Below are 14994 nucleotides of genomic sequence, written 5' to 3'. Positions count from 1 at the left end.
TCAAGCTTAAACACTGCTATGGTATATGCATGTGTGTGTGTGTGTGTGTGTGTATGCGCCTATTTCCTTCCTTCACCACACCTACCTGGCAAGGCAACAGTCAGTCTTCTGACCTAAAGGAGAGAAAACAGGAAAAGGGGGAGGGGAGAGAGCGATATAGACAGTTATAGCAAAAGCAGGACACATGAGGAAACTGCTTCAGACGGACAGAAACAGGGAAACAAACTTTCCACCTCAGCTGTACGCGCGTGCGCGTGCACGCACACACACACACACACACACACACACACACACACACACACACACACACACAGCTGCATCAACATATGGTCACTGTCACTGTGACCAAGCCCTCCTCTCTCTTTATTAACACACACTCATTTAATAGATAAATTAAACCCACTCTGCTTCCCTGCATGTGGCCTGATGTGTCCCATTAAACCACTCATGTCTTCGATCTGCTCCCTATTCTGCCTCGGGGCATCAGGCCTTTCCCTGGATCCATCTCCCTCCTACTGGGGGTGGGGGTTCCCAGTAGTACACACTCAGTCACACAGACGGGACACAAGGACAATGTCTAAAAGGTATGAAGGACATTATGACAGTCCCACTCACTCTCTCCCATGGTCTTGTCGATGAGGTCATGCTTGGCCTCCAGCTTGGTGATCAGGTTCCTGCCTTCCAGAAACTCCTTCAGCTTCTACAACACACAAAGACACACTGGGGTCACACACTGTGGGCAGATTATGCTCGAGTATAACTGCACCAATGCTCCTGACAAATCATCGATGACCACAACTAGTGCTGACCGTGAAGTAGAACTGCTCTGTCTCTTGCTGATTGGCCCGTCGTTTGGCCAGGCTGGGCTTGCTGAGATAGGATTCACTGAAAGTGGACTTGACCGACTCCATGCTGTTGCTGTGGTGGAAGCACTCAGAGACGTCGTAGTCCTCCACCGTCACCATGTCTTGGATGGTGGCCAGAGTGGCCTCCATGGTTTTCTTCACCTGATGGGCAGAAAGAAAGAGAAGAAAAAGAAAATTAAAAAAAAGCTGTGATTAACACACAAGGCAGCTGCAAGGGGTGAATGAATTCACATTATTAGAGGAAGCAGAAGATGTCTGACCTCCTCATTTTCAATCTTAAGTGTGGAGAGGCGGGACTGCAGCTGCTGACACCTCTGGAGCAGCTCGCTTTCCAGTGGCTGCTGTGCACACACCACTCCCATCTACACACATAGAACACAGCGGACAGTGAGACAGTTAACAATTTGATGTAACAGCATCACAAAAACAACCATCCCGGTGCGCAGACCTAAGCTTCAATATGAGGAATTTATCACTGAAGAAAAACATGCCTAATATTAATGACTCAAGCACTAGAACTGTACCGTGTCTCCCATGTGAGACTGGAAGTCAAAACGAGCAGGGGGACAGAAGACGTTATTGTAGGTCTCCATCAGTTTCTGTTTGTCTCCGTTGGCCTCCAGACTCTCTGCGGCTCCCTCCAGCGTCTCCAGGCCAGAGTGTTTGGATGTCTCTACGTTCTGCTCTGCAGATAGGTAGGTCCTCAGGGCGCGGTGCAGGCTAGCATGGTAACCTAGGTCACAGCACTGTCACACACACACACACACACACACACACACACACACACACACACACACACACACACACACACACACACACACACACGTGCACACAAAGAAAAGTACATAAACACACATGCCATGGCATGCAAACACTGTTGGTGAAAGAAAACCAAGGGGACGGATAGGAATCATCTTTGTCAGTAGACAGCACCACTCTGATGTGAGGAGTGTTGGGAAGCAAAACGGCAAAAAAATGCAGGGAGGGCGACCAGTCTACTGCCGTCATTAGGAGCATTGAGGCTAATGTGAAGAGACTGACCGAGGGGCCGCCACCGGCTAGAGCACAGGGACACACACACACACACACACACACACACACACACACACACACGTCTACAAAGGTTAACTCCTCTCACAGAGTAATATGGCGTATACTCACGTCAATGATGTCGGATAGGTCGTGGATGTAATATTTGAAGACACAGCTGTTGGTGGCCTCAAGAGCTAGCAGGTACTCATTCCTGGCCTTGATGGCCTTCAGCTTGTTCTCTGTGTACTTAGCTTGTCTCTGATAAGAGACAGAGAGAGAGAGAGAGAGAGAGAGAGAGAGAGAGAGAGAGAGATAGTAGAAAGAGAGAGAAAAAGAGAGATCATAAAGGAGAGAATGAAAGAAAACAGGCGAGAAGGAAAAGAGGAAGGGTAAAACAGATTGAGAGAGGGAAGGAATAATTGGTGTTAGAGTGAAACACCTCAGTATTGATTATGGATAAAAGCATGTTGCTGTGACAGCCCCAGCTGTGCTAAACAAGGTTAGCAATAAGCCAGTCGTGCACTCATAAATCATTCATGAGACACACATTGTAAGTCTGTGTGACAACAGGTGGAGCACTCTGAAACAGCTTTCCTCTCTCTACTCGCTGCCCGCTACTTCCCCTCCCCCCCGCAGGTCCAGCCCTGCTCACCTTCTCCTTCATCTTCTCGATTTTCTTGACACTGGAGCGTCGGACAGGCTTCTCGTCGGTCTTGATGCTGGCCAAGGTGTCGGGGGAGCGCGGCGTCTGCCGGTCGTCTTGTCGACCGGAGCGTCCCATCTGCTTCTCCTCCTGCTTCTCCGCCTCCTTCAGCTTGGACTCGGCGTTGATGCTGTCAGTGTTGTACATGTGGTATGTCTTCATCACCTGGGAACAAGGGCAAGCATAAGTCAGCGCTTCACCCAGTGTGTCTCCTACTTCGGTTTTTGGCTCTGGATTACGCCAGTCAGCATATTGAAAGCAGAGCACTGAGGCTCAATACACAAACAGCACAACATACAGACGGATGTTTTTTTGTTGTTGCTGGCATTCAAAAATATCGCAAAGAATGAGTTACACAATCAGCTTCCTCTACTCTCCGACAATACTGCACTCGGACATGGTGGTATCACGTTTGACGTGAAAAGTTAAATACATAAAACGAGTGTGTGTGAGTGTGTGTGCAGGGTCAGCCTTATTCCAGTGACCACCACCAGAGCCATTATTACACTGCCCTAACCCTTCCACAACACTGCAGACAGACGCACTAGTCTTTCTATGAGTATGCATGAGCGCATCACTCAAACCAGATCTATTTCTAGCTCTTACTATATATTATAATTACAGCATGAGACCGGCTTTTATGGGCCAAGCTGAGCAGCTAAACCGTTGCTTGCTGCTCAGAGATGTGCTGTGGGAGGAAACTTTGCCTGCCCACACACACACACACACACACACACACACACACACACACACACACACACACACACACACACACACACACACACACACACTCTCTCTTATTGCCTCAGTTGTTTTGGCAGTACCATGGACATTTGTAACCAGACGCTACGAGGCCCCTGGCAGCTTGAGAAGACCAAAACAACTGACGGTGATGATGCTGTTGTAAGGTTGTTCACAGTAGCATGACTACACAGTATACTTATATAGGCTCATTCTCGATAAAAAGTCTATTTTCTGAGATATTTCAATCTGGTCCAAAGTGGTGGACAGACTCAACAACAGCTTTCCCTCGAGTCAAGCCGCTAGTGTGGCTAAACATCCTCAACAGCTGATTGTAGCCAAGTTGCTTGTATTGTATATAAGCTTTGTGTTGCCAGCTTATGTTAGATGTATTTGTAAAATAATTTATAATTGCAACTGCTTCTTGTAGTAACATACTTTGCACCTTTGGTTTTGAAACATGTTGAATAAAGCACTTTTAAAGCAGTTTTTTTAGCACCCTATAACACCTATGAGGAAAACACTGCTAACCCTGAGACGACAAGCAACGCTCTCCCAATTGAGCAGCACAAGATACAAGGGATCAATACACATAATTATGGATCCACATTCTGTGATTGCAATGTCAGTGGTTTCTCTTACCGTGTAAAGCTCATTAAGAACTTTCATCAGGTCCTCTTGCAGCTGTACGCCGACCTCTTTGCTCTGAAGGGACAGAGAGAAAAAGACGGATTAATGTAGCTCAGCGTCATTACTTGCAGCTTCTACCGTCTGTCCATCTACCTGGTCTCTCTTTACCAACTAAAGACATTCATACCTGCATAGTCATGTGGTCAACCGACATCATCAATCAATCAAAACTAGATTATCTGGCTAATGGTAGCGGAGGAGTAAAAACTCCAGATAAATGAGCAAGGCAGTAATGGACTGTGGAAGTGAATGATGTGGACTTTCAGGCTGCAGACAGATACCGATCTTTACATGCTGGCAGGGAGGAAAAGACAGAGAGGGCGAGAGGACGACGGAGCCAAAGACAGAGGGCAGGATGACGAAGTTGCAAAAGATAAAAAAGAGACAAAAGAGGGAGGACAGGGAGTAATACAGGCACTGCCATTCTCCAGACAGAACTGCCGGGAGCCACTAGTGACTGATGACTTCACAGCAACTCACAGATCAGAAGACTCCACACACACGTACACAAACACACAACTGCTTTCACGGTTCCTCCTATACTTTTTAAAAGGACGCCATTCAGACTGGGTTATAATGATGACGCAAAGGGAGGCATAGACAAGCTACAAAGGAACCATATGTGTGCACAGATTGAGACATACACAAACAGAACTAACTTAACTTTAAAAAGCAGACAGACAGACAGACAGACGGCGGGGATAAAGGAGGAAATGGAAAGAAAGCAAAACAGTCAACTGAAAAAAAAAAGGTTTAAGGAATGCAGGATGAACAGATTTCTCCAGCGCATGTTGAGCATCAGTCTTCCAGTTGGAGAAGGGCACAAAACTGAGATGCATTGGGGATTCAGAGATGAGCCGGAAAACAAAAGTGAAGGGTGTTAAGGAGCAAGTTGTCTCAAGAAAATAAAAGGAGGAGAAATTGATGGGGGAGAATTGGGAGGGTTATGGAGGAAAAAGAAACAGAAATAGTCATCATTTAACTATTTGGGAGAATTACAAAAAGCAGAAAGGTCAGGAACTGAGGAAGAAAGCAGCGGGGAAGAGATTTAAGGTGGCGTAGCAGATGAAAGAGGTAACAGGATAACTGAGGTGGTTCCGCCCCTCGCTCTTTAAAGTGTTGTGGGAGCCTCATATTAGGTGACAACTAGCCAGACTACAGCCAATCAAAAAGCAATCACCCATGACTGAGCCCTCCTATCTATCAACTGTGGATCCTGACCTTTGGGCTTCTCATCTTGCCTTTGGTCGTCTGTCTGGCTTGGCAGAAAAGGCAACAGAATATAGCACGCTTCATTGTTCCCTGATGTCTGTGGTCCAGGTTGAGACTGTGTACTAATTAATACAGTTTGACTCATCAGTGCTTCCTCTCTTTCAGTGACGACATCTCATAAACACTCCCGCTGCGCTAACAGTATCAGGCTGCACCGCTTTCCGCGCCGGCTGAGATGAATGTGATGAATGCTCAAATACGAGTTGTGATCTTCATCTCAATGAGTTGATGAGTGATTATAAATGAACTAATTATCTACCTAATTAGCCATCAGAGTTTTCTGTGTGTGTATGTGCAGACAGTTTGTGACCCAGACATGACAGAAGCAACCCTTGTGCCAAATAACAAGCGGCGTATTAAACATAGAAATCAATGCCCATGATTTGACCAGAACTGATACAAAAAGTGGAGAAAGTGTGTTTTTTTGAACTGGTGTATCAGATAAGAGTGGAGGTTTGTGTATTTGCTCTCATTGCCTGCCATCTGACTGTAAGTGTAGTTCAAAGAAACCTATCGGGTTGAAAATCAGCAGCCTCTGCCATGACATTCCAGGCACAGACTGCTTCACTTTGCCTTCCACACACGCATTTATCTTACTATACTTGTGAGGGCTTTCCTCTCATACATTCTTACACCCTATGCTTAGCCTTCCTCACTTTAATCCTTAACAAAACTTAACCCATTATATTTTTAACCTAAACCCTGTTCAAGGCTATACGCACTTAACCTTTGAAGAGGTAACGATCAGCCAAAATGAATTCACTTCTTGCTCTGACACCCAGCTGTTAAAACGACACTAGATTAGAGGTATACAGATCATACATACACACTGAATTCCTGCTTGTGCCTGTTAGGAAAGGGCGGATTGCTTGGCTCACGATATTGGGGGGGGGCGTGTCCATTTGGAGTGGGCCAATTACTTAGCCCCCGAAAGTGCTGCTTGTCGTGTTGTCGAGAACCGCTCATTGCTCGTTGACTCCGGGGAAGCAAAGAAGAGTTTGGTTGTAATGTTAGCATTCCAGCATCCAGCAGTAAAAGTGAACCGCAGTCAATGAGCTGCGGCCTGAAAAGACCTGCTGTGGATGACATGCTCGATTCAGTCCACAGAGATCTGAAGCCCCGCCCCCCCGCTGCTGCACAGAGCACTATAGCTTGTTTATTCAACATGTAATAATATTGAGCGTATCGCATGATAAAATTGCACAAACTTGGACACCGCACGTCCTTTCGTCCCCAGCAATACACCCACCAAGTGTGAAGTAGATCAGATGTACGGTTCTCAAGATATCCCAAGGAGATACATGTACGTACATACATGCGTAGAGACAGAGATGCATTGCTTTATAGTTAGATATGTTCTGCCTGGAGGTGCAGACTCTCTATAAGGTCACAGTAAGCTCTGATCTCCAGAGAAATCTCTTCCTCCCACCCTCTCTGTTCTCTCTCTTATGCCCTCATGTTGTCCCCTCAGTTCCCTCTTTATCCGTTCTTCTTCTTCATTTCTTCTTTCTCACCGTCGCCCTGACTCGTCTCTTTTCTCTCAGACTAGCGAGGCAGAGATTAAAGGACACAAGAATGAGACTACTGTATGAAACACAGACAACATAAACTCTCCTGGCCTGAGGTTCAGCTGACTTGCCGTCAGTCAATAAATCCGCCAAGACAGGAAACAGATGCTCTTCAGAGACGCATGGACGAGGCAAGAACGCGACATGGACTCAGCTTATTGGGCTTGAGTCCTACTGTGTGTGAGTGTGTTTGAGTGAGCGTTACCTTCTTGAAGAGGCGTCCTGAGTCCTCGCTGATCTGTGCGAAGCGGGGGATGATGTTGTTGAGGTAGAGGTCGGACAGCGTGGCGTGGTCGCGGCTCTCCCTCTTCACCTGAAGCAGCAGCAGGTTCCAGCAGTTCACGGGGGATAAAATGCTGTGCTCCTTCCTACACACAGAAGAAACAGAGAGTCTTAAAAATGTATTCAAGGACCTCCAAGCACCTTTTTGGATAAATGACGAGCATTAAGTCTCTTTCATCTTATAATTTCCTCTTTTAGCCTGCTGCTAGATGTACACACACACACACACACACACACACACACTTACTTCAAGTAAAATGTAGAGACAAGTGTTGTGCAAAAACTCAGCATTCACAAAGATGAGACGAGGCATTGGGATAAAAGACAGGGAAGGAGAGCATGCACACACACCCTTGTTATTCTATCTTTAGGAGGACACTTATTGTACCTAGCACTGTACATTAACCTCAACAATCACAACCAACTGCCTGAACTCAACCTAGCCCCAACCCTAACCTAAACCTAATTCCAACCTGAATCTTAAACCTAATTCCAATAGGCTTGTATGAGTCTTTCCCAAAGTCAGGACCAGCAAAAATATCTAAAACTTAAATTGGTCCTCAGAAAGATAGCTGTACACACACAGACACGCACACACACACACACACACACACACACACACACACACACACACACACACACACACACACACACACACAGACAGTCGGTGAGCCAGCCAAAACAGGGGATTCAGCCAGGGTACAAAACCCAGCAGGAAGAGTCAAGACTCCCCCACAAGCACAGATGTCGCAAGAATAAAAGAGAGAGAGAGCGCGCGAGAGAGAGAGAGAGAGAGAACAACTTAAAATACTGTAATGATTTCACAAAGAGTCTAATAGCTCAATACTGTTTCATTGTCTTTGCTTCAAGTGCCCATTAAGCCATTACACAAATGCAAGGAGGCTGTCAATGTCCTGCTTACACGACAACACAACCACCTTTTAGAGTGTCTGCACACAGTGTGGCTGTGTGTGTGTGTGTGTGTGTGTGTGTGTGTACAGTATGTGTTATGGATGATCCACGGATGATCTAGTGGGTAAAATGGATTATGAGTGAGTGTAAGTGGATGAAAGAAGGTCTTTGTGTCGTTAAGAGCAGCTTTAACTGGATAGAAACAGCCAAGAGCTGCAAGGCATTTACATCACACACACACACACACACACACACACACACACACACACACACACACACACACACACACACACACACACACACACACACACACACACAGATGGGGGTGAGGAAAAGTAGAGCAGTGACCCAAGCATCCACAAGGTCAGACAGACAGAGAAAGTCTTTGACCGAGGGGTATAGAGTGGGGGTAGTGTCCGTGGGGAGGTGTGTGTGTGTGTGTGTGTGTGTGTGTGTGTATGTATGTGTGTGTGTTTGTGGGGGAAGTGGGCCTGATGAGATGAGTCATAGACAGTGATGTGATACGCTGGTACTCGCTGTCACTGGTCAGACGGTCAGATGACTGAGTATAATAACAGTAACATAACGAAGCCCTAATACTGTGTTGTATGCTAAACTTGAGGTCATATGGACACATGTGTGTTTGCATCACTTTCTGCTCCAACTTCTCGCCGCTGTCTGTGTCTTTTTCCTGTGCGTCCGTCTTCACCCGTTTGCACGACAGCTTTTTTCTCCACCAAAAACAGGGGCCGCAGTTCCTCTATTATTTACTCCATCCACCGGCCTCTCCGCCTCCATGTGACGCGTCGCCCTCCGCCCACCAGCGATCGCCATGGCAATCGCACTGCAACGCGGGGTGAAATATCACCCAACTCTCTGTGACCCTCCGCTATCAGAAGGTAAACACTGAAATGTCACTGGCCCTCCGAAGGTCACATGGTGCACGCTGGGAACGTAGTCGGTCCGCAGGTCAGGCGCAACATTGGAGGGGAAAATGCTAAATGGTCATTTACATTCAGGATCAAAACGCTTAGCATTAAACAAGGCATCGCTGCTGGCAGTTTGTACAACTGACACAAATTGAACAGTTAAATGCTCTGACTGAAGTGGAGAAAAGGTCCAACTGCTCTGTCGAGGCGGCGGGCTGCGGATACACTTGTTTGAACAAGACCTTTAGAATTCTATTGACACAAGGAAGCGTGAAGAACCAGGTCGAGCTGCGCAAAATACAGGCACGATAAACTATTAGAACAAAAACCTTTTTATGTTTGCCTTTTGAAGGGACTTTGTTAGTTGTTTTTTTTGTTTTCTTTTTGGTGGATGTTTTTCTGTTATTGAAAACATATTAATGATACTGAATGATGTTTTATTGTGGCAATAATTCATTTATTTTAGTAGTTTGCTTATAAACGTCATAAGAGCAGCTGTAATACTATGACATTTAGTATTGATTGGGTATCAATGAGATTTTAGCAAACCCAATTTGTAGTGATGAATTCCTTTATGGATTATGGTTCTTATTGAATCTTGGTTCCAATTCCTGGCACAGTATTTTAATAATTAAAAAAACAGGACATCTGGAAGGAACATTTCATTAGAATAAGGGCGCCTTGACCAGCAGTTTGTGGATCAAGATGGAGTATATTGTGAGACTTTTTTCAGTAAAAAGGTAAAACAAAGAGAAGAAAGATGCCGTCTATCTGGCCATGCTCAAGGTAAACATTTACTCTTTTACACTTGTGATTACTTGAGTTGGAAATACTAGCATGAGCTAATTATGAGGTATTAGAACTATGACTGTGGACATCCAAAATGTTGTATTCTTGTACTATGCAGAAGGAAATGCTGTGCTATTGAAAACCCAGATTTACAGTCCACGAGTGGTCGTACGACCATGTGATCTTTAGAATCAGAACACAAAGCCCACATTGAAATAATATGTCGCTGCAGCCATGGCTAGTGTGAGGGTCTGCAGCTTATCAACAGTGAAGCTGGCCTAATATTTAGCATAACGATAGGCTTTGAATCAGTGTGCAACTTGTGAGGGCTTCTCTATGTGACCAATCAGCCAGTCAGCCTCAGGGCACACACACAGAGACACACACACACACACACACACACACACACACACACACACACACACACACACACACACACACACACAAAATACGGTTAAACCGTGTAACCCTCCACCACTGCTGTTCACAGTCTGCCAAATAGCAGAAATACCAGGGTTCTCACAACAACCTTCACACCCCACATTGCTTGGAGCACCATCAACGGTTGCTGTACGGAGAATCAGCCACAGGCACACACACACACACACACACACACACACACACACACACACACACACACACACAAACACACACACATTCAGACACACAAAAATGTACACACACATAACCGGAAAATAGCTGGAATTCCAGCGTGGCACCCAGACTGAGCAGCAGCAGATGCGGGGAGACTTTTAAATACACAGATGTTGGATGAAGAGAAAAGCAAAAAAAGATAGTGTGAGGAGAGCAGAAAGTTAAATGAAAAGTAAAGCTTGATCACTTAGTCAGTTAGTGGATTGTATTTTTTCATTGCCTTATGACATCTTGACAGATTATGACTTGAACAGACCTGCTGAGGCAGCGGCAGTAGCCGACCCGCTCAACAACATATTTTATTCTCTGTCCTTTGCCCTCCCATCTCCTCTGCTCTTCTTCCCTCCCCCAATATGTAACACAGGGACACACACACACACACACACTGCAACTGTCTCGGTATTGATCTGAGCTGGAGGGTGTGTGTGTTGTAAATGAGTGTGTGTTGGGGGGGTATGTCCTCTTGGCTGGAATTGGGTTTCGTTTAGAGGCCCTATCGATCTCTTCTAGTCTGTGCCTGTGTGTGTGTGTGTGTGTGTGTGTGTGTGTGTGTGTGCGTGCGTGCGTGCCTGTGTGTGAGAGAGAGAGAGCATGGATGTGGGTTTGCCGCCAGCAGAGACATGAATGTTTTTGGAAAAATGTAAGATGCATGAGAAAAGAAGAACGAGAACAGTGCAGGGGAAAAAAGAGGAAGGTGGCTGTGGACGAGGTCATAGTGAACAGGAAGTCAGCTTGAGCTTCCTCTACAGCAAAGGGCTACCAAAAACACTTATGACACTGCTTAAATCAAATCAAATGATACACATCAAAGCAGGTAGCAAAAGCTTGTTATCTTAGAAACATTAACCAAATCTCTTAGCCGTGTATCTTATAAATGTCAGCAAAACCAATATTGCAGCGAAATGATACACTAGGGTCCTAGGATAAGAGATGTTGCAGCTACACAATTATTGATTTCCGATTGTGTTCATTGGTGGATGAGTTCACATCAAAAGTAGAGCTGAACTATAATCTTAGTAATTAGATTGCTATGCTTACCTATTGCGTAGCAATCTATATTTACTCTATAGATTGCTTATCTATAGAGTAAAAAAAAAGATCAGGATAAATTGTGTTTTCGACCTAATAAAATGTTTGTACTGTTTATATAAGAATTGCTTTAGTGCCATAATCAGAAAAAAAACATTATGGGTGCCTTTCATTTAGCTAATGTGTCTCCTTGTTTAATTACTCGCATCTGTTTCTTGCACCTTGGCCCTTGAAGATGCAACAGAGAAATGCATGGAAGGATGAGGATGGCATCAACTGAAGGGGTCATCTTTGTTTAACCCAACACCACCGTTCTAAAGACGAAGCAATTACTGACAACGCACAACTGTCGTGCAGACCGTGATGCGCTCGGTGCGGCTACTCGTGTCTCCACGGCTTGTTTGAAAAACAACGCAGTATTGCAGTAATGATGTATTAATGATACTGCAGTAATGATCACAGAGCCCTACAGTCCCTTCAGACCAACCGCAGTGATCAGTCGGTCGCTTTATACGCAAAGCTTTAGACACTTAAAAACATCCTCACCGATGGCAAATCTCAGCTAATTTCCAAGTCACACGCTAAAACACACGGAGGAATGAGGATGCAAAGAGGCATAATTATCTCAAAGGAAAGCACCCTCTCTGCCTCCATTTATCTGTGGTATAGCTCCACTGAGTGTGTGTGTGTGTGTGTGTGTGTGTGTGTGTGTGTGTGTGTGTGTGTGTGTGTGTGTGTACGTGTGTGTGTGAGTTTTATGATTAGCTAGCAGTTCAGAGTATCCTTCTCCACAGGGGAAAAAGACTGCTTTCTCCCACCAAAAACCGCCAGATCAAATTATACAAGAACACATCACGCTGCTAAAGCGGATGAGCTCCAGTGTGTGTTTGAATGCATGTTATTTGTAAATGATGGAGAGAGTGGGGGGGGGGGGGGGGGGTGTCCCTGTTTGGGCAGGGTTTACACACACAGCAGGACAGCAAAATAGTCAGAGCACAAAATCACCACCTGGCCATTTCTGGCAAAATGTATGGTTACACACACAAGCATGCACAGACTCACAGGACCTCGCTGATAACAGAAGTGAACATCCTAATGAAATGTTCAATCTATAACTCAGTTGGCGTTTTATTACATCAAACTGGGAAGCAGTGAGTGATGAAAGTCTGTGCTTTCCAGACTGACACAATATGGCCTCCCTCACCATTCCTCTTGGTCACTCTTCTTTTTTTAGTCCGTCTCTACTTCTCTTTTCTCAAGAAGGAAGCCACTAATCTTGAACGCGCTCTCACGCTGTTTGTAGGGCTAAATTACAATTTCCATTTCCCCTAATCTTTTCAAATCTCCTTGTTAGCTGTCTAAGGCAATTCAAATAAACTAATAAATTCATAAGCAACATCATAGCAACCTGCTGCCCAGTGTGGTAGTGCCATGTATGTATGTGTGTGTGAGTGCCCCATACTTGAGTAGATGGTCCTTGGTGCTGCGGGTCTTGGTGAGGAACCTCTCTGCCAGCTTCTCAAGATTGCGGCTGTAGTCCACCTCGATCTCTGCCTTCTTTCTGAAGAAGTCCTGCAGGTCCTGCAGCAGCTGCACCCTCAGCTCACACTGCTGATCCAGACACTTGAGCTGCTCCACCAGCTGGGCACGGATCTCTGTCGGGGTGATAGAGAGACAGAGGTGAGTTTAATGTCTTCATTAACTATGATGCAAACCGCAATCCTGGTTCATCAACACATTGAGGCCACAAAGGACAGCCTACATGAAGTTTTCTTCTCAAATCTAAGGCCTCTTTTCTCTAAAATAATGACATGCAATTATCCATACAGCTGGGGAGTAAGCCGTGTACATTACTGTTGACAGTGCCATGATTAGGATACATGCCATAACAATGTGTAAGATGTAGAGGTCTACGGCTGTTTCCTTTTCCGCAGCTGATGTGGATGAAGCCGAGCTCTAGTGAAACACCTGGCGGGGCCATGACACAGCAGCTTGGAGTCTTAGCCGAAACCCGCTCCCCTCCCACCAGTCTGCAAACCACAGGCTTCTGTGTATGTCTGTACATCATCATATTTTATACGCATCTGTGCATTTGTGTGTGTGCGCGATCAGCTTTTCCTCTTTCCACACAGATATCTCCAGAGGCAGTCATTCATCCCGGCTTATCACTTTTCATTTTCCTCCCGCCGCCTTCCCCTCTCCCTCCTCCATGCTGCTCTCCGGTCTGGCCTCAAATTAATAGAGTGCACTCAGTGCAGACACACTCAGTAACCATATTCAATCACTGGCTACAAAAAAAAAGTCCTCTGGAGAGTCCTGCCCACTGCATTTATAGACCGGGACACACGAAGCGTCTGCAGCAACACGTGCACGCACATAAGACGCCCGAGGATGCACACACCATGATGGTGATACGCTGGATCAGTGCTGACAGCTGACAGATTAATGCTATGCTCTCATAGCTGCCTGCCAATGCTGAGCAGGCTGCACATGCATCCTTTTAAAAGAGCAACACACACACACACACACACACACACACACACAACTTTACCACAGCTGTCCTACCTTTACAACGCCGGCTGTAGAAAAAGCGGACGGTTTTGGCTTCCATCCTGGCTTCAGTGCACTGTAGCCTCCCCTCACATACACACTAATGCATTCAAACACACACAATCACAGGCGGGCAGACAGTCAGCCGTCCGGGCTGACAGCGACTGTTGATGCTGCCTTTGTGTCTAACAGCTGAGAGAGCAGTTTCTCGTTACCACAAAGAGAAGTGGGATATCTAAATGTGTCTGTGACCACCCCCCCACACACACACACACTTCTCCCTCCCTCTCTCATAAACACAGAGCAAAACATTGTGCCACTAGCCAGCGGCTGCGTCCGCTCACAGTCATTCTATACTGATTAAAAGGCCAGAACAGAGGAGTTTTGTGGCATTATGACACTACGGCGCAAACACTCACACACGCAACAAATGAATGCACACACACAGTCTGCGCCTGTGCTAATGACCTGGTGTGAATATCTGCTTTGATAACACATGTTGTTGTCTTGTGGTCTGTGTGTGTAATTTCCTCATTGCGCAGCGCTGTCAAAGATGGGGAGTGAGTCAGAGTCCCGCCTCTCAAGGCTGCAACACAAAACCTCGAAATGTGGGCCTTGTAATCAACCGACCCAACGCAGCAACACGCAAACTAATCGAACTAAAAACAAGCGCTCCCATCCATAAGGAGTGTAAGAAAGAGGGCACAATCAGCAGTGGGTGCATCTCGAGGGGCAGAGGATACTTAGAGAGAAAAAGTGACATCAGTCCCATGTGACCCCCGATGTTTAGAGAGCAGGTTTAATGGGGGTAAAATCAATTTAACAGGGAGGCCATGCACTGTGCCCCAAAGCCCCTCTCAGGCCCCTAACAGTCACATTAAGATGAAAAGTGATTCTGGCAACACGCTCCATTTATAAAATATATGGCTGTGTGGCTCAACCAAAGCCAACCCTGAGCTCTCCACACTATACCTTGT

General features: G+C 45.9%; 1 protein-coding gene across 3 annotated transcripts in view; it reads right to left on the bottom strand.

The window, feature by feature from the left end:
• Positions 1 to 14994, bottom strand: part of srgap2 (SLIT-ROBO Rho GTPase activating protein 2) — a 52029-nt gene that overhangs the window by 10033 nt on the left and 27002 nt on the right. For 2 of the 3 annotated variants that reach the window (XM_068720074.1, XM_068720075.1), the window contains exons 2-11: positions 12930 to 13122; positions 7078 to 7240; positions 3985 to 4047; positions 2551 to 2766; positions 2028 to 2156; positions 1391 to 1612; positions 1127 to 1228; positions 810 to 1007; positions 616 to 700; positions 86 to 113 (exon numbers count right to left, since the gene is read on the bottom strand). In XM_068720074.1, the coding sequence (XP_068576175.1) occupies positions 86 to 113; positions 616 to 700; positions 810 to 1007; positions 1127 to 1228; positions 1391 to 1612; positions 2028 to 2156; positions 2551 to 2766; positions 3985 to 4047; positions 7078 to 7240; positions 12930 to 13122 (1399 nt within the window). Of the gene's footprint in view, positions 1 to 85; positions 114 to 615; positions 701 to 809; positions 1008 to 1126; positions 1229 to 1390; positions 1613 to 2027; positions 2157 to 2550; positions 2767 to 3984; positions 4048 to 7077; positions 7241 to 12929; positions 13123 to 14032; positions 14244 to 14994 lie in introns of those variants that run through there. The other variant, XM_068720077.1, reaches the window with a different exon arrangement.

This window comes from Cebidichthys violaceus, unplaced genomic scaffold, assembly GCF_023349555.1.
Source record: "Cebidichthys violaceus isolate CVI_PGR_0920_01 unplaced genomic scaffold, fCebVio1.0.p SCAF_25, whole genome shotgun sequence".
Taxonomy (NCBI): domain Eukaryota; kingdom Metazoa; phylum Chordata; class Actinopteri; order Perciformes; family Stichaeidae; genus Cebidichthys; species Cebidichthys violaceus.
Note: the sequence above shows the minus strand (reverse complement) of the source record. Positions and strands in the feature narration are given on the sequence as shown.